The sequence below is a fragment of the Rhineura floridana genome, chromosome 2, assembly GCF_030035675.1.
Source record: "Rhineura floridana isolate rRhiFlo1 chromosome 2, rRhiFlo1.hap2, whole genome shotgun sequence".
Lineage (NCBI taxonomy): Eukaryota > Metazoa > Chordata > Lepidosauria > Squamata > Rhineuridae > Rhineura > Rhineura floridana.
The window spans coordinates 130,717,947-130,732,931 of record NC_084481.1 but is presented as its reverse complement, the minus strand read 5'-3'; the positions used below and the strand labels follow the sequence as shown (position 1 = coordinate 130,732,931).

At 48.4% G+C, this 14,985-nt stretch overlaps 1 protein-coding gene across 1 annotated transcript in view; it reads right to left on the bottom strand.

The window, feature by feature from the left end:
• Positions 1-14,985, bottom strand: part of DCDC1 (doublecortin domain containing 1) — a 574,603-nt gene that overhangs the window by 314,937 nt on the left and 244,681 nt on the right. Inside the window, 1 exon segment of the mRNA XM_061610560.1 lies at positions 783-884. Coding sequence (XP_061466544.1) covers positions 783-884 — 102 coding nt within the window.

Sequence of the window (14,985 nt, the reverse complement as noted above, 5' to 3'; positions counted from 1 at the left end):
ATGACAATATTTATAAAACCGGTGGTACACCCGCAGTATTATTAACTCCTGATGAAAGCATAAACATGACAAAGCACTACAGTAAAAGTATCTGTAGTTGAAACTGCATCAGTGCCAGAGAAAGAATTTCAATAATCAGAAGTGCTCATAGCAGTCAAGGAGACATCAAACTCTAAACAACAAATATGATTCCGTATCTAGTATTAATCCCTTTCAGAATATCTGCTGTCACTATCTATGGCTATCACCTAAGGCATACCAGCAGTGATAATCATTTTACTGTGTCAGTATAGTTATAAACCTCCAGATTTACTCCTGTAGAAGCATGAAAAGAAAATATCAGTGGTGGCATTTGGATGAAGTAGCATATTGGCTGAAAGCATGATCTGGGATGTTCCTCATTCTTATCTGAACTCAGCTGCTAAATTATCTCAGGCAAGCCACTATTCTTGCAGTTTTAGCTCCCCTCCAGCTGCAATATGGAGATAATAATACTAATCTGCCTTGCAGGATTATTCTAATAATTACTGAGTGAATGGGTGAAATCCGGTGGTGTTCATGTGCAAGTAGAAAGCATTCCCACTTGTGCAAGAGGACTTCCCCTTCCAGCTCCCCATACATTCTTCAAATCTGCCCCAGAGTGCTGGGGAAACTCCAAAATAAACCACCAAAATTATAACTTCCTCTGATAAAGTTTTATATTATTTAACTCTATATATTTTACATCATTAAAATCAATGCATAAATACACTTGGGAAAATATGAAGTATATCTTAACTTACCCTCTCCAGAACAGCACTGGGTTGATTCCCACAATTGTTTTCAATCTCTTTTCTGCTGATGTAAACAAGAGTCTCCCCAGTGTCCTTGCCATTTTCATACACCTTAAAAACAAACAATAATTAAATAAATGTGGTGCAATATATAGTTCATTCCTAACATCATGCTTCACATTATTCAGAATACTCAGCATTTACTTGAAAAAAATTATCAAAATGGAGAGGTATTGAGCCATCAGCTGTTTTTCACTGTAAAGTGCATTAGTGACATGATCACTTGAAAAGTAGTTCAAGTCTGGTGCAGATAAAAGTCATTCAAAAAGTCATATTGGATACTTATAGAAAAATCTCTTTATTATATATTTATAATTTTGGACTACTCAAAGTTTGGACTACAAATACATGGAAAGATTACTTGTCTGAAGAAAGCTTACAGAAATATTATTTATGTAAACGTTTATCCTGGAAATAATTTAGGAACATTTTAAATTCTAGCCATGTTCTACATATAAAACAATACTGAGCAGAAAAGAAGTACTCAGAGACTTGAAACACCTGCCCCAGTGCATGTGCAATTAGTGAACCACGCAAGTATATGGTGTGTGTGTGGCTGGGTACATCCATCTGCTGCCGCCACTGTGTTAACATAATTACTAAAATACACTGTCTTCACTGTTTTCTTGAGTACCACAGAAGGGTGTGACTCAGCATGGAAGAACAGTGGTTATCACAGCCAAACTGGTGGTAAGGAGGGCTAAGCTTCCTCAGTAACTTGGCCAGCTGCACCTGATGAGCCCTGAGCCTTGCTGGTAGATTGCATGCTAGGGTTATCAGTGAAGAGTGTTGATCAAGGAAAAGATTATTCCAGTGTTGAGCATGACTCCTGGGGGCTAGAGAGACTGAGTGGAAGAGAGGTTGCTCTTTGCCTTGTTGATTAAGAAGCCATGTCTTTGAAACAAGTCTATTGTACATGCTGTGTTATGAATGGCACTAATTCAGGTCAGGGATTGCATCAGAAGATCATCTAGATAAGGATATATTGAAACATCCTGAGATCTGAGGAGGGCTATGGGAGCCACTAGGACCTTCGTGAAGACTCAAGAGGCAGAGTTCAACCCAAATGGAAGCATATGGAACTCAAATTGGTCCTTCCCAAAGCCTCTGCCTGCTAATCATGTTGGTCCACGGGCTATTCATCTGTTGGTGACATCAGGAGAGCTTTAGAAGAGAGAGGCTATGGGAGGATCTATCTTGGGAATGGTCCCTTGGACCCACTTGAAGGGTGATTTTCACAGGTATGCCTGCCATCAGATGGGGTAGTACTGCCATCTAGCGTCCAAAGGCAAGAATGCACTAGAGTTAAAACCTGGGGCTCGAGCCCCTCCCACTCCAGTCTTCATGATGACGAGTCCAAAGTGGTAAATCTGAAAGTAACCAAAGGGCAAAAGCCCCAGCAGCAAAGAAAATATACATAGCAAATATCATAGAACATGCAACATTTATTATTTCAATTTATTATTTCAATTTATATACCGCCCTTAGCAGAATAGCTCTCAGGGCGGTGAACAAACAAAATAAAATACAATATATCATAATAAAAATCATAAAAACATATACAAACAAACAACAAAAAAACACTACAAAAACACAATACGACAAAAATTAAAAATACGGATTAAAAGATTAAAATGGTTAAGAAAATTAAAATGCCTGGGAGCATAAAAAGATCTTTACCTGGCGCCGAAAAGATAAAAGTGTAGGCGCCAGGCGTACCTCTTCGGGGAGGCTGTTCCACAACTCAGGGGCCACCACAGAAAAGGCCCTAGATCTAGTAACCACCCTCCGGGCTTCCCGATGGGTTGGTACCCGGAGGAGGGCCTTAGATTCTGAACGAAGTGAACGGGTAGGTTCGTATTGAGAGAGGCGTTCCACAAGGTATTGAGGTCCCACGCCGTGTAAGGCTTTATAGGTAAGAACCAGCACCTTGAATCTCGCCCGGAAGCAAATAGGAAGCCAGTGCAGACGCGCCAAGACAGGTGTTATATGCGAAGACCGACTGGTCCTCGTCAGTAGTCTGGCAGCTGCGTTCTGCACCAGCTGAAGCTTTCGAATTGTCTTCAGGGGCAGCCCTACGTAGAGCGCATTACAGTAATCCAATCTTGAAGTTACCAGAGCGTGAACAACGGAGGCGAGGTCGTCCCTGTCCAGATAGGGGCGTAGTTGGGCTACCAGACGAAGATGGTAAAACGCATTCCGTGCCACCGAGGCCACTTGGGCCTCGAGAGACAGGGAAGAGTCGAGAAGAACCCCCAAACTATGTACCTGTTCCTTCAGGGGGAGTGTAACCCCATCCAGAACAGGGTTAACATCCACCATCTGAGTGGGGAAGGCATTCACCAACAATGTCTCGGTCTTGTCTGGATTGAGTCTCAGTTTATTAGCTCTCATCCAGTCCATTATCGCGGTCAGGCAACGGTTCAGCACATCAACAGACTCACCTGAAGAAGATGAAAAGGAGAAATAGAGCTGCGTGTCATCAGCATACTGATGGCAACGCACTCCAAAACTCCTGATGACTGCACCCAGCGGCTGCATGTAGATGTTGAAAAGCATGGGGGACAAAACCGACCCCTGAGGGACTCTGCAATGGAGAGTCCATGGTGTCGAGTGATGTTCCCCAAGCACTACCTTCTGGTGACGGTCCGCGAAGTAGGAGCGGAACCACTGCCAAGCAGTGCCCCCGACACCCAACTCCGCGAGTCTCCTCAGAAGGATACCATGGTCGATGGTATCAAACGCCGCTGAGAGATCAAGGAGAATCAACAGAGTCACACTCCCGCTGTCCCTCTCCCGACACAGGTCATCATACAGGGCGACCAAGGCTGTTTCGGTGCCAAAACCGGGCCTGAAACCGGATTGAAACGGATCTAGATAATCGGTTTCATCAAAGAGCGCCTGGAGTTGGCTGGCAACCACCCGCTCCAAAACCTTGCCCAGAAAAGGGACATTCGCCACCGGTCTATAGTTGTTTAAATTATCTGGGTCCAAGGAGGGTTTCTTTAAAAGAGGTCTCACTACTGCCTCCTTGAGGCTACCAGGGACCACTCCCTCCCTCAAGGAGGCATTAACCACCTCCTTGGCCCAACCGGTGGTTCCAGCCCTGCCAGCTTTCACTAGCCAAGATGGGCAAGGATCCAGAACAGACGTGGTCACCCGAACCATTCCAAGCACCTTGTCCACTTCCTCGAGCTGCACCGACTGAAACTCATCCAATAAAGAAAGACAAGGCTGTGCTCCGGACACTTCAATGGATTCATCTGTCACAACATCAGAGTCAAGGTCCCTGCGGATACATGCAATCTTATCTTGAAAGTGTCCAGCAATTTCATTACAGCGGGTCTCAGATGTTTCCATAGTATCGTGGGGGCCAGAGTGTAAGAGCCCTCGCACGACTTTAAAAAGCTCCGCTGGGCGGCTTAAAGATGATCTAATAGAGGCAGCAAAATAGAGCTTCTTTGCTGTCCTTACCGCTTTTGTATACAACTTATTGGTGGCACTTACCAAGGCATGATTGTATCCACTGGGAGTTTTCCTCCATCTGCACTCCAGCCTCCTCCTCTCATGTTTCACCGCTCTCAGCTCCGGGGTATACCACGGAGCTGTATGAGCTCTACAGCGAAGGGGACGCGCGGGAGCGATCATGTCAATAGCCCGGGTCATTTCTGTATTCCACAGTGCGACCAGGGCCTCGACAGGAGCACCAGTCCTATCAGCCAGAAAATCTCCCAGAGCCCTCTGAAAACCTACAGGATCCATCCGGCTCCGGGAGCGGATCAACTTAATAGATCCTCCACCTTTGCAGAGGGAAAGAGCCGCTGTAAGTCTAAATCTCAGCAAGCGGTGATCTGTCCATGACAATGGGGTAGATGAAAAACACCCCACCATCAGATCACCATCTCCATGTCCAGTGGCGAAGATCAAATCGAGAGTATGTCCCGACACATGCGTTGGGCCAGTAGAAAATTGAGACAGCCCCATTGTTGTCATGGAGGCAATGAAGTCCTGAGCTGCGCCAGATAAGACAGCCTCGGCATGGACGTTGAAATCCCCCAGTACCGAAAGTCTAGGGGACCTCAAAAGGACCTCCGAGACTATCTCTGTCAGCTCAGCTAAGGAAGCTGTTGGGCAGCAAGGTGGACGGTACACCAACAGTATTCCTAGTCTGTCTCCCTGGCCCAACACAAGGTGGAGACATTCCAAACCAGTCGCTGTCTGGACAGGGTGCTTGGTGAGAGGAAAAGAACTCCTATAGACCACAGCAACCCCCCCTCCCCGGCCCTCAGATCTACCACAGTGCTGAACCAAATACCCGGGTGGGCAAAGCTGGGAAAGAGCAACTCCTCCCTGATCAGCCACCCAGGTCTCAGTTATACATGCCAGATCGGCACCCTCCTCCATGGGTCATGGACAAGTGAGGTTTTATTATGTACCGACCTGGCATTCAAAAGCAGCACTTGGAGATCCGAGAGCTGGCTGATAGGACAACCAGCAATCCTGTGGATATGAGGAGAACCCGAACAAGGCACAGACACAATTTGTCTGGGACGAGTTCCCCTTACCTGGCCTGTTCTCCTCCTAACGCCATACCTCCCATTACCCGTCACTACGTTAATCGGGGCCCCCGAGAGCCCCCCCACAAAGGATGGAATCTTATCTCCCAGGCACATGTTAAAAATACACAAAACCACACAAACAAGCAAACATACCAATCATTCACCCCACATTAGCCCCCACACACACCCAAACAAACGTTAAAATGAGTTAATCCTCGTCAAGCAGCGATGGCAGTCTCAAGTCCCATCCAAAGGCAAGCCGCAGCAAGGACACCAGGACAGCAACACAGCCCCAAGCAGCAACAGAAGCGCCACACGCGAGCAAGAAAGCGGCGAGGTGGCAAAGATATACGCCGCAGTGATAGTGTCCTGGGCAACGGCACAGCCCTCAGCGATGATGAAGACGCCCGCAACCAGCGGTGGCGATGGCAGCAACACAGTCCGCAACAGCGAGGTCCACCGGCAGCAACACGGCACCTCGGCGAAGATGACAATGCCCCGCGCGTAAGCGGGCAGGCAGCAGCAATGGCGGCAGCATGGACCACAGCAACGGAGTCTCCAGCAGCGATATCTCTTGAGGCCTGAATCTGTAATGGTTAGCCAGTATCAGCTGAAGCAGAAGAAGAGTAGGTTTTCCACAGAATCTCATTGATATAATCCAGCCAAGCAATGGCCGGAGTAAAGCAACGCAGCTGTCCTGTGTCGGTTCTCTTGTTGGGTGATATTAAATTGGCTTCCTCTTCCACTCAAAGTTGCTGAGTCATAGATGATAAAATATAGGCTTACAGAAAAGTTTCTCACAGATATTTTCTCACAGATATTCACCGGCAATGTTTACTTCACAGGACAGGAATAGTCCAACAGTCAAAAGGTGGATAACAAACTTATATTGTCTTATTTCTCAAATGCTATGACTGTAGTTGTCGCTATGACAACATGAGAATAGGTTTTAACTAAAGAAAATCAGACAGAGCACAAAACATATAGGTTGAACTATATACAAAATACTGAACAAATTTCCCCAGAAATCCCCCACAAGGGAGGGACGTGATGGCAGGCGTACCTGTGAAAATCACCCTTCAGGTGGGTCCAAGGGACCATTTTCCACAGGTAGCCTGCCATCAGATTGGGATGTACCAACGTAGCCCCCTAATAGGGAGGGATTCCTAGAGAGTTACAAATCAGAAATAACGTGTTGCAGGACACGTCTCCTGAAAGAGGCGTCAGCTGAAGCATAGCGATCGATCTTATAATGCTTCACAAAGGAGTTAGGGGTAGCCCATACCGCCGCCCTGCATATGTCTGTAAGAGGAGCATTAGTTAGGAAAGCCGCCGTAGTGGCAGCAGACCTGGTCGAATGAGCCGTGATATTAGACGGCACTGGCAAATTAAGTGACTGATATGCAAGAGAAATACAGGCTCGAAGCCAACAGGACAAAGTGGATTTGGACACCTTTTTTCCCAAAGATCTCGGATGGAAGGATACAAATAATGCGTCTGTCTGTCGAATGTCCTGGGTGCGAGAGAGATAAACTTTGAGCGCTCTCCTAACATCCAGCGAATGCCAGGCCTTTTCGAGGGGATGGACCGGCTTTGGACAAAAGGATGGAAGTACAATGTCCTGGCTACTGTGGAAGATTGAGTTGACCTTAGGACAGAACGATGGATCCAGCCTCAGGACTACAGAGTCCTTATGGAATACGCAGAGATGACGGGCCGATGACAAGGCCTGTAACTCCGAAATCCGCCTCGCGGAAGTGATAGCCACGAGGAAAAGGACTTTAAAAGACAACAGTCTTAGAGGCACTGAGGCAAGAGGCTCAAATGGAGGTCGCTGTAATGCCTGCAAAACTTTGGAGAGGTTCCAGGATGGAAAATGGTGATGTACAGCTGGAGAGAGGTGGGTAGCTCCTCTTAAGAAGCGTTTGATGAGCGGGTGAGTGCCCAGGGGTGCTGCCGATGAAGAGACAGACAGAATTGACGAGATGGTGGAGGCCTGTCTACGCAGGGTGTTCGGTCTGAGTCCCATTGTCATGCCTCTGTATAGGAACTGTAGAACGTGCTGTACAGTGGCTTGGGGTGCTGAAAAACCTTTGGAAGTGCACCAGCTGGAAAAAGCACGCCAAGTACTCTGATAGATTCGAGTAGTTGACGGTAGCCTTGACGCTAAAATAGTGTGTATGACCCCTTGAGAAAGACCAGCAGTATTCAACTGTGTCCGCTCAAAAGCCAGGCTGTCAGGCTGAGCCAGTTCGGGTCCGGATGCCAAACTGGACCTTGGGAGAGAAGATCCGGCCTGATTGGGAGGGTCCAAGGATCCGCCATTGACATCGAGAGGAGGTCCGAGAACCAGGGTCTGCGAGGCCAATAAGGTGCTATGAGTAAAATCCGTGTCCGTTCAAGTCGGAGTTTTGTCAATGTCCTGCCTATAAGGGATATAGGCGGGAAGGCATACAGGAGCCCGTCTGGCCATGGTGTCGTCAGAGCATCCACTGCTTCCGCCGTTGGCTCTAGGTACCTTGAGAAGTAACGAGGCAGTTGGCAGTTGTGGCTGGAGGCGAAGAGATCCAGCGAGAGAGGGCCGAACCGCCGCTGGAGAAGGGAGAACACAGCCGGATGAAGCTTCCATTCTCCCGGATGGACCTTTTGCCTGCTGAGCCAATCGGCCGTAACGTTTAGAGTTCTGCTGAGGTGTTCTGCTCGAAATGACAGGAGGTGGAACTCGGCCCAGTCGAAGATTCGTGTCGTTTCCTTCTGCAGAGCCCTGGACCTTGTGCCCCCCTGTCTGTTGATGTGAGATTTCACGCAAACATTGTCCGTCCAAATGAGGACATGTTGTAGAGCGAATAGTGGCTGGAAGTGTCTCAGAGCAAGATGAGCAGCTCTGAGCTCCAGCCAGTTGATGTGACTTAGGTCCTGGGTTGACCACACGCCTTGGACAAAGGTGGAGTTGCAATGGGCTCCCCAGCCGGACAGACTGGCATCCGTGGTGATTAGGACTCTGGTTGGGTCCCGAAATGGTGTCCCCTTGGTGAGGGAAGTTGTGGATACCCACCAGCGGAATGATTGCTTCAGAGATTGGCCCAGCGGAATTACGCGATGGTTGGACCTGGAAATGTCCGCTTGAAAAGGTAGGAGAGCCCATTGTAAAGGTCTGGAATGATGTCGGGCCCACGGAACGATGTGGATGGAGGAGATCATTGCCCCGAGAAACTGGCCCAGAAACATGACATCTGCTGTGGGGCGATGTAGAAGTAAGGTTGCCATGGCTGTGATGGAAGCAATACGGTCTGGGGACAGAAAGAACATGGCTAGGGATGTGTCCAGTATTGCTCCTAAGTGCTGGAGGCGCTGAGTTGGTTGTAGATGGCTTTTTTCGGCATTGATCAGCCAGCCGTGAGAATGTAGTGCCTCTAGGGTGAACTGGATCTGCCTGTTGGCCAAGTCCCGGGAGCCTGCTCGGAGGAGGAGGTCGTCGAGATAAGCATAAATATGGACCCCCTGGAGGCGGAGATACACCAGCATGGTGGCCATCACTTTGGTGAAGACTCGGGGGGCCGAGGAGAGGCCGAATGGAAGGGCCCAGTATTGAAAATGGAGGTGGCCTAGTGCAAATCTCAGGAACCGTCTGTGACCCGGGCAAATTGGGATGTGTAAGTAAGCGTCCTTCAGGTCGATGGATGCGATAAAGTCCCCTTGTTGTAGAGCCTCTACAATAGACACCAGAGATTCCATCTTGAAGTGGCGGTATTTGACAAAGCGGTTGAGGCCCTTGAGGTCTAAGACCGCCCTCCATGAGGAGTCTCGCTTGGGAACCGTAAAGAGGACGGAGTACATGCCTTGTAGCCGTTCGGATGGAGGAACAGGCTCTATAGCGGCTATCTCTAGTAGATGTCGTAGGGCGTCCTGGATGACCTTTTTGCGTGCCCTGGAGATGGGGGAGATGCAAAATTTGTCCGGTGGTGTCTGCCAAAATTCTATATTGTAGCCCTGGGTGAAGAGAAGTCTGACCCAGGAGATGTTTGTCAAGTTTAGCCAGATGCTGGAGAAGAAGGAGAGTCTGCCTCCAATGGGGATGGAGTCAGAACTGCCTGCGCTGACGTGTTCCTCTGCCATATGCCTGCCTGCTCTGGTATTGGCCCCTGTATTGTGAGCGTTGTCTGGGCCAGGGTGCCTTGGAGGGACGGAAATTTGTAGGCCTGGTATCCCGTCCTCGTCCACCAGGTCGTCCTCTCCGAAAGGGTTGGAAGGAACGGTAAGAAGTAAACCGTCGCACGGGTCTGCGGTCATCTCTTTTGGCCATAGCTAGTGCAGGTTTACGATTGTCCTTAGGGTCAACAAGGACTGCTTTGAGTGCGTCCTCGCCGAAGAGCATAGATCCCGAGTATGGAGCTAAGGATAAGTTGGTTCTGGCAATCGAATCGGCATCCCAATGTTGGAGCCATAGGGTACAACAAGCTACAATTTCGGCCGCAAGGGCGCGTGCACCATGATGGGAAGCGTCTAACGTGGCGTCGGCCACAAAGGCAACAGCCTTGTGTATCTTGAGGATACATTTCCTTAGTTTGGCGGGATCCGGGTTGGGGTCGTCAAGGAGATCCTCTAACCACATCATGGAAGCCCGTGAGAAGATAGAGGCGGTAGAAGAGGCCCGGATGGAGTGAGCGGAAGCCTCATGGATCTTACGGAAGACAAAGTCAAGCCTCCTCTCATAGGGGTCCTTGAACAGTGATTCGCCTTCCTTTGGGAGGAGAGACCGGGATACAAGATTGGAAATAGGTTGGTCCACCCCCGGGACGTTCAGAAAGGACATGAATTCCGGGTCAAGGGTATAGAGCTTGTTGGCTAAGGATGAGGAACGACGTGGACGAAGGGGGCGGGCCCATTCTTCTCTGGTCAGTTTTTTAATGGGGTCTGGTACGGGAATGAAGTGCTGCACTGATCTGGGGGACTTGAGAACTCTGGCACCCTTGACAGGAGGGACAACCGGTTGTACAAGTTCTGGTTGAATGCCAAGAGTGTCCATGACTCTACGTGACAGATGAGAGAAATCTGCCGGGTCAAATAGGCGATAGGAGATCTCCTCCTCCTGGTCAGATTCCCCACTCCATTCATCCAGGTCAGTCTGAAAAACGTTCATGTAGTCATCAATCTGAGATTGCTCTACGTCCAGTCTACCCCTGACCACCTCATATGGGTTAGGAGAGGGTAGCGGAGCATCAGTATTGTCACCAGGGTGTCTCGCAGAGCTGGGCTGTCGCGAGGTTCCGGGCTGAGAAGACAAATGTAGAGAAGGCTGGGGTTGGGATAGGCACCCCAGCAGCTCTTGTAGTTGTTGCAGGAAGACAGGGGTCAACTGTATCCCTGGGAGAGTGGAAGACGGTAGCGCCTGTTCCTGAGGAGGAATTTGAGGCTGCCCAGGCGGAGTTTGAGGAGCTTGACTGGGGAATCCTTCAAACTCTTCCTCTGATGACTCAGAAGGAGACTGGAAAAGTGCAGGAACGGCTGCATGGCGAGGTTTCTCTGGAAGTGAGGGTGATACGTAGCGTGCCTTCTTGGGCGCCCGGCGACCAGACAGGTGTTTAGTCTTTGCTTTTGCCTTGGCGTGTTTATGTTTAGCTGGCTGGCGTGGTGATGGACGGCCTGCTTCAGGGGATATTGTCACCTCAGGGTTCAAATCCGCCATGTCAATCTCTGAATGAACGCCCACAATGGGGAAGGAGCGGTAACAGAGCTAAGGTAGAAATAGTATAGGACAGACTAGAGACAGTATGACAGGAGTAAGTACGCCCGGCACGAGGAAAATAACGACTCAGGTAAGATTGGCGCCAAGCTAAGTACACGCACACAATGGGGAAGGTGCGAGACCGCTAGTTACGCTGCCACTTTGGCCACGAGCAAAGTCCACACACACAATGGGGAAGGTGCGAGACCGCTAGTTACACTGCCAACTTGGCCATGAGCTAAGTACACGCACACAATGGGGAAGGTGCGAGACCGCTAGTTACACTGCCAGAAAAGATAAGCCTTATTTAACAATCGCAGTGTGGCCAGGGCTAGATACACGCACTCAATGGGGAAGGTGCGGTACCGCCAAGGTGCACAGACTAATAATGCACCGCCGAAGGTGGAGCATAAGTCAATTGGATGTGCACCTACAAATATACACACACACAATGGGGAAGGTGTGGTATAACTGGGCTACTGGAGGTGCACCTACAAATATACACACACACAATGGGGAAGGTGTGGTATAACAGGGCTACTGGAGGTGCACCTACAAATATACACACACACAATGGGGAAGGTGTGGTATAACAGGGCTACTTGATGTATCTGAAGGAAATACTGATTAGGTGAATATAAGTTTGTTAACAGGAGACTACACAAGTCCCACAACAGGGCTACTTGATGTGTCTGAGGGAAATACTGATTAGGTGAATATATTAGGTGAGTATATGTTTGTTAACAGGAGACTACACAAGTCCCACAAGTGAGAAAAGTATTAGGAAAGAAAAAAGCGGCAAAAAACAAAACAAAATGGCGGCCGCAATATCGGAGCCTCTCACTAAGGCCCTAGAAGGGTTTGAAAACGTCCGGGAGCCAGCTGGAAGGATATGCCACCGGAGGGTGCCAAAAAACAGGCGAGAGAGGCGATATCAGTAAGCCTAATTAAGCCCAAGCCGGGCTGAATGAACAGCCGGGCTGAGGGGCCTCTGTAAAAGAATTGAATAAATAATTAACAATGGCGGCCGCGATATCGGGGTTGGCGGGAAAACGGGAGCGCCACAAGAGGCTTCAGTAATCCCTGAGGGAGGAAACGGGTGGGGTGTCTACGAGGGAGCTACCGCCGCAAGCTTCCCTATGTAGAGGCTGAATTACAGACGGAAATAAGGAGGGGGGAGACCGCAGCCGCGGAGCCCCCGCTAGACGATAAAACAGCAACCGCTGCTGTTGGAACCTCAGAAGACTGAATTACAAATGGAAAAAATGAGGGAGGGGACCGCAGCCGCGGAGCCCCTGCAAAAAAGAGAGAGCAGCAGCCGCTGCTGTTGGAGCCTCAGAAGGCTGAATAACAAACGGAAAAAAGGGAGGGGGGACTGCAGCCGTGGAGCCCCCGCTAAACAGGAAAGCAGCAGCTGCTGCTGGTGGAGCCTCAGGGGAAACCCCGAAGAAATAAAGAGGTAAAGCGATAAGTTGAAGAGTTGAAAATAAAGACTTAGCTACGCTCTGTCTAAATTCCGATCTGCCTCGGACGGAGGCAAGAATGAAGACTAGAGTGGAAGGGGCTCGAGCCCCAGGTTTTAACTCTAGTGCATTCTTGCCTTCGGATGCTAGATGGCAGTACTACCCAATCTGATGGCAGGCTACCTGTGGAAAATCAATGTGTCCTACATGACAACATCTTATAAATAATAGAACTTATCACAGTAATGATGAAAGGCCTTGGACTTTGCTGGTTTCTCCCATTTCTTAAAAATTATGTCTTAATCGCTGACTGGTATGGGCATGGCCAGTACCAGAGACAGAGTGGAGGGGGAAAACTCTGCTGATTCTCTCAACATGGCCTTACATTTTGGTACCTGCAGCTCAACCTCCTATTTAGCTAGTCCCATAGAGTCCAGAGCCCTGTTAACGAGCATGTTAAAGGAATTATGATGGAAAAAAGATGTCATCATTACACACAAGATTTCCCTTGATTGGAAAGCTCCCCTTCCACCCTAATGTCAAGGTCTGACCCTCTTCAAGATAGTGATCCAGAGTTGTGAGGGGATTTGGAAAAGTTCATGGTCAATGCACCAGAGGTGCATGTAGCAGATGTGTCCTTGAGAAATCATTGTCCCTGTTCTGGCCCTTTGGGGATAGTTCCCACCTCAAGACTCTATCTCCACTTCTCTTCTGTGATCATGGCTGTGGTAGGATGGAGAGCAATAATTGTGCCTATGTGAAGAGAAGGAAGGCTGCCTGCCACCCTAGGAGCTGGATCTAAAGCAGAACCTGTATTGTCTGCTGTGTGGTGAAATGAACGTAGAACTGGTGATGACTAGCACTGCGAGAATGGCTCCCTGAGAAAAGAATGTCTGTTTTTAGGGATTTTCTTGTGCCTCCTAGACTTCCTCTTGATGGCTGTTGTGAGAGGAGTTGCCAGGAAAGGGGGAAAGGGAGTCCAGGGCCAAAGAAAAAGACTGTGTTTTTTCTCTTTGTCTTGTCTGTGTTAGTGCCAGGTCCCTACTGGGATCTCCACTCCTTGTCCAGGGCCCAGGGAACTCATAGCTGCTGTTGACTGGGTTTCAAGGGATGTGGCCATAATGCTGTGTGTGGACCAGTGAAATCGATCCAGCAGAGAGGACACATTGATTCTGAGGGTTGAAGATGTTTTACGTCACCTAATGTCTGCCCCTGTCTAGAAGACAATCTGTGCTGTCTGTGGATGCTATGGTTCTTTGTTGCTTGTCAGAGCCCACAAGTGGCAAGAGGGACAACCAGCAGATCATTATCGACTGCTTTCCCTCAGGCACACCAAAGCTGAAGTAAAAGTGTGGGCATTTCGCACATTGATTTTATTCATTTAATAAAATTTATATACTGCTTGATTGTAGAAAACCTCTAAGTGGTTTACAAAGAACATTCATGATCCATTGTTCCTACGTGTGCCATAGGGACGGACAACAGCATAAAGAACAAAGGGCTTTGATCCTTACTGAAACCACTGCTCAACGCAGCTTGACTCACTGTTATTTTTTCATTTGTATGAGGGAGTCTTGCAAACTGCGGGAACCCCCACTGGAGTCTGCCTGACTCCTTGATACAGAATTACAAACTGCAGAGGAAGGAGCAGTCCAGCCTCCCAGGAAGTTTTGTGACCGGAGACTGCCTCCAAGCCCCAGAGCTGGGGTCTTCCTCAAGTTAGCTGGGCTCCTCACACACAGGAGGAAAGCAAAATACCTCTTTCAAGAAGGCATCTGCTACCTGCAGTTTTTGTACATATTTGTAAATACAATACACACATACACACTGCATAATTAATTGGGGAGCATCTTTTTAATAATTCAAAAGGTCTTTACCCAATCAATCAACTAAACATTGCATTCATAGAAATTACCCATTTATAGAGAGAGCATAATGTATGCATAAGTATACGTTATATAAGGGGCCAGTGTATATAATATCAGTATGGTAAATAGCCACTTGACTGGTCACCTGTGGTAAGAGTTGATGCTGTGTGGCCAGGCAGGGAGTCTATTTACAAATCATTGCACTCAGAACACAGATTGCTAATACATATAGCTATGTGTGTGCACATGGACTAGTAAAAAAAAAGTGGGCTAGTAAAAATGTTGTAGGCTGGTTACTTTTGTATATCTATTTGCCAGGCTCTGTTATATAAAAAAATTGAAGAACTAAATAATTCTTATTAGTTGAATCTATTCAACTGGAATGACATACTACTGACATGGGTTAGAAATGAATTTCAGATCTTATTGTGTATATACTTAGGAAACTTTCTGTGTTCCACTATGCACTGCACTGCATGACTACCAGTTAATTAAAGAGCATAAACAGAAAACAGGTGCCACGTGGTGCAGCACTTT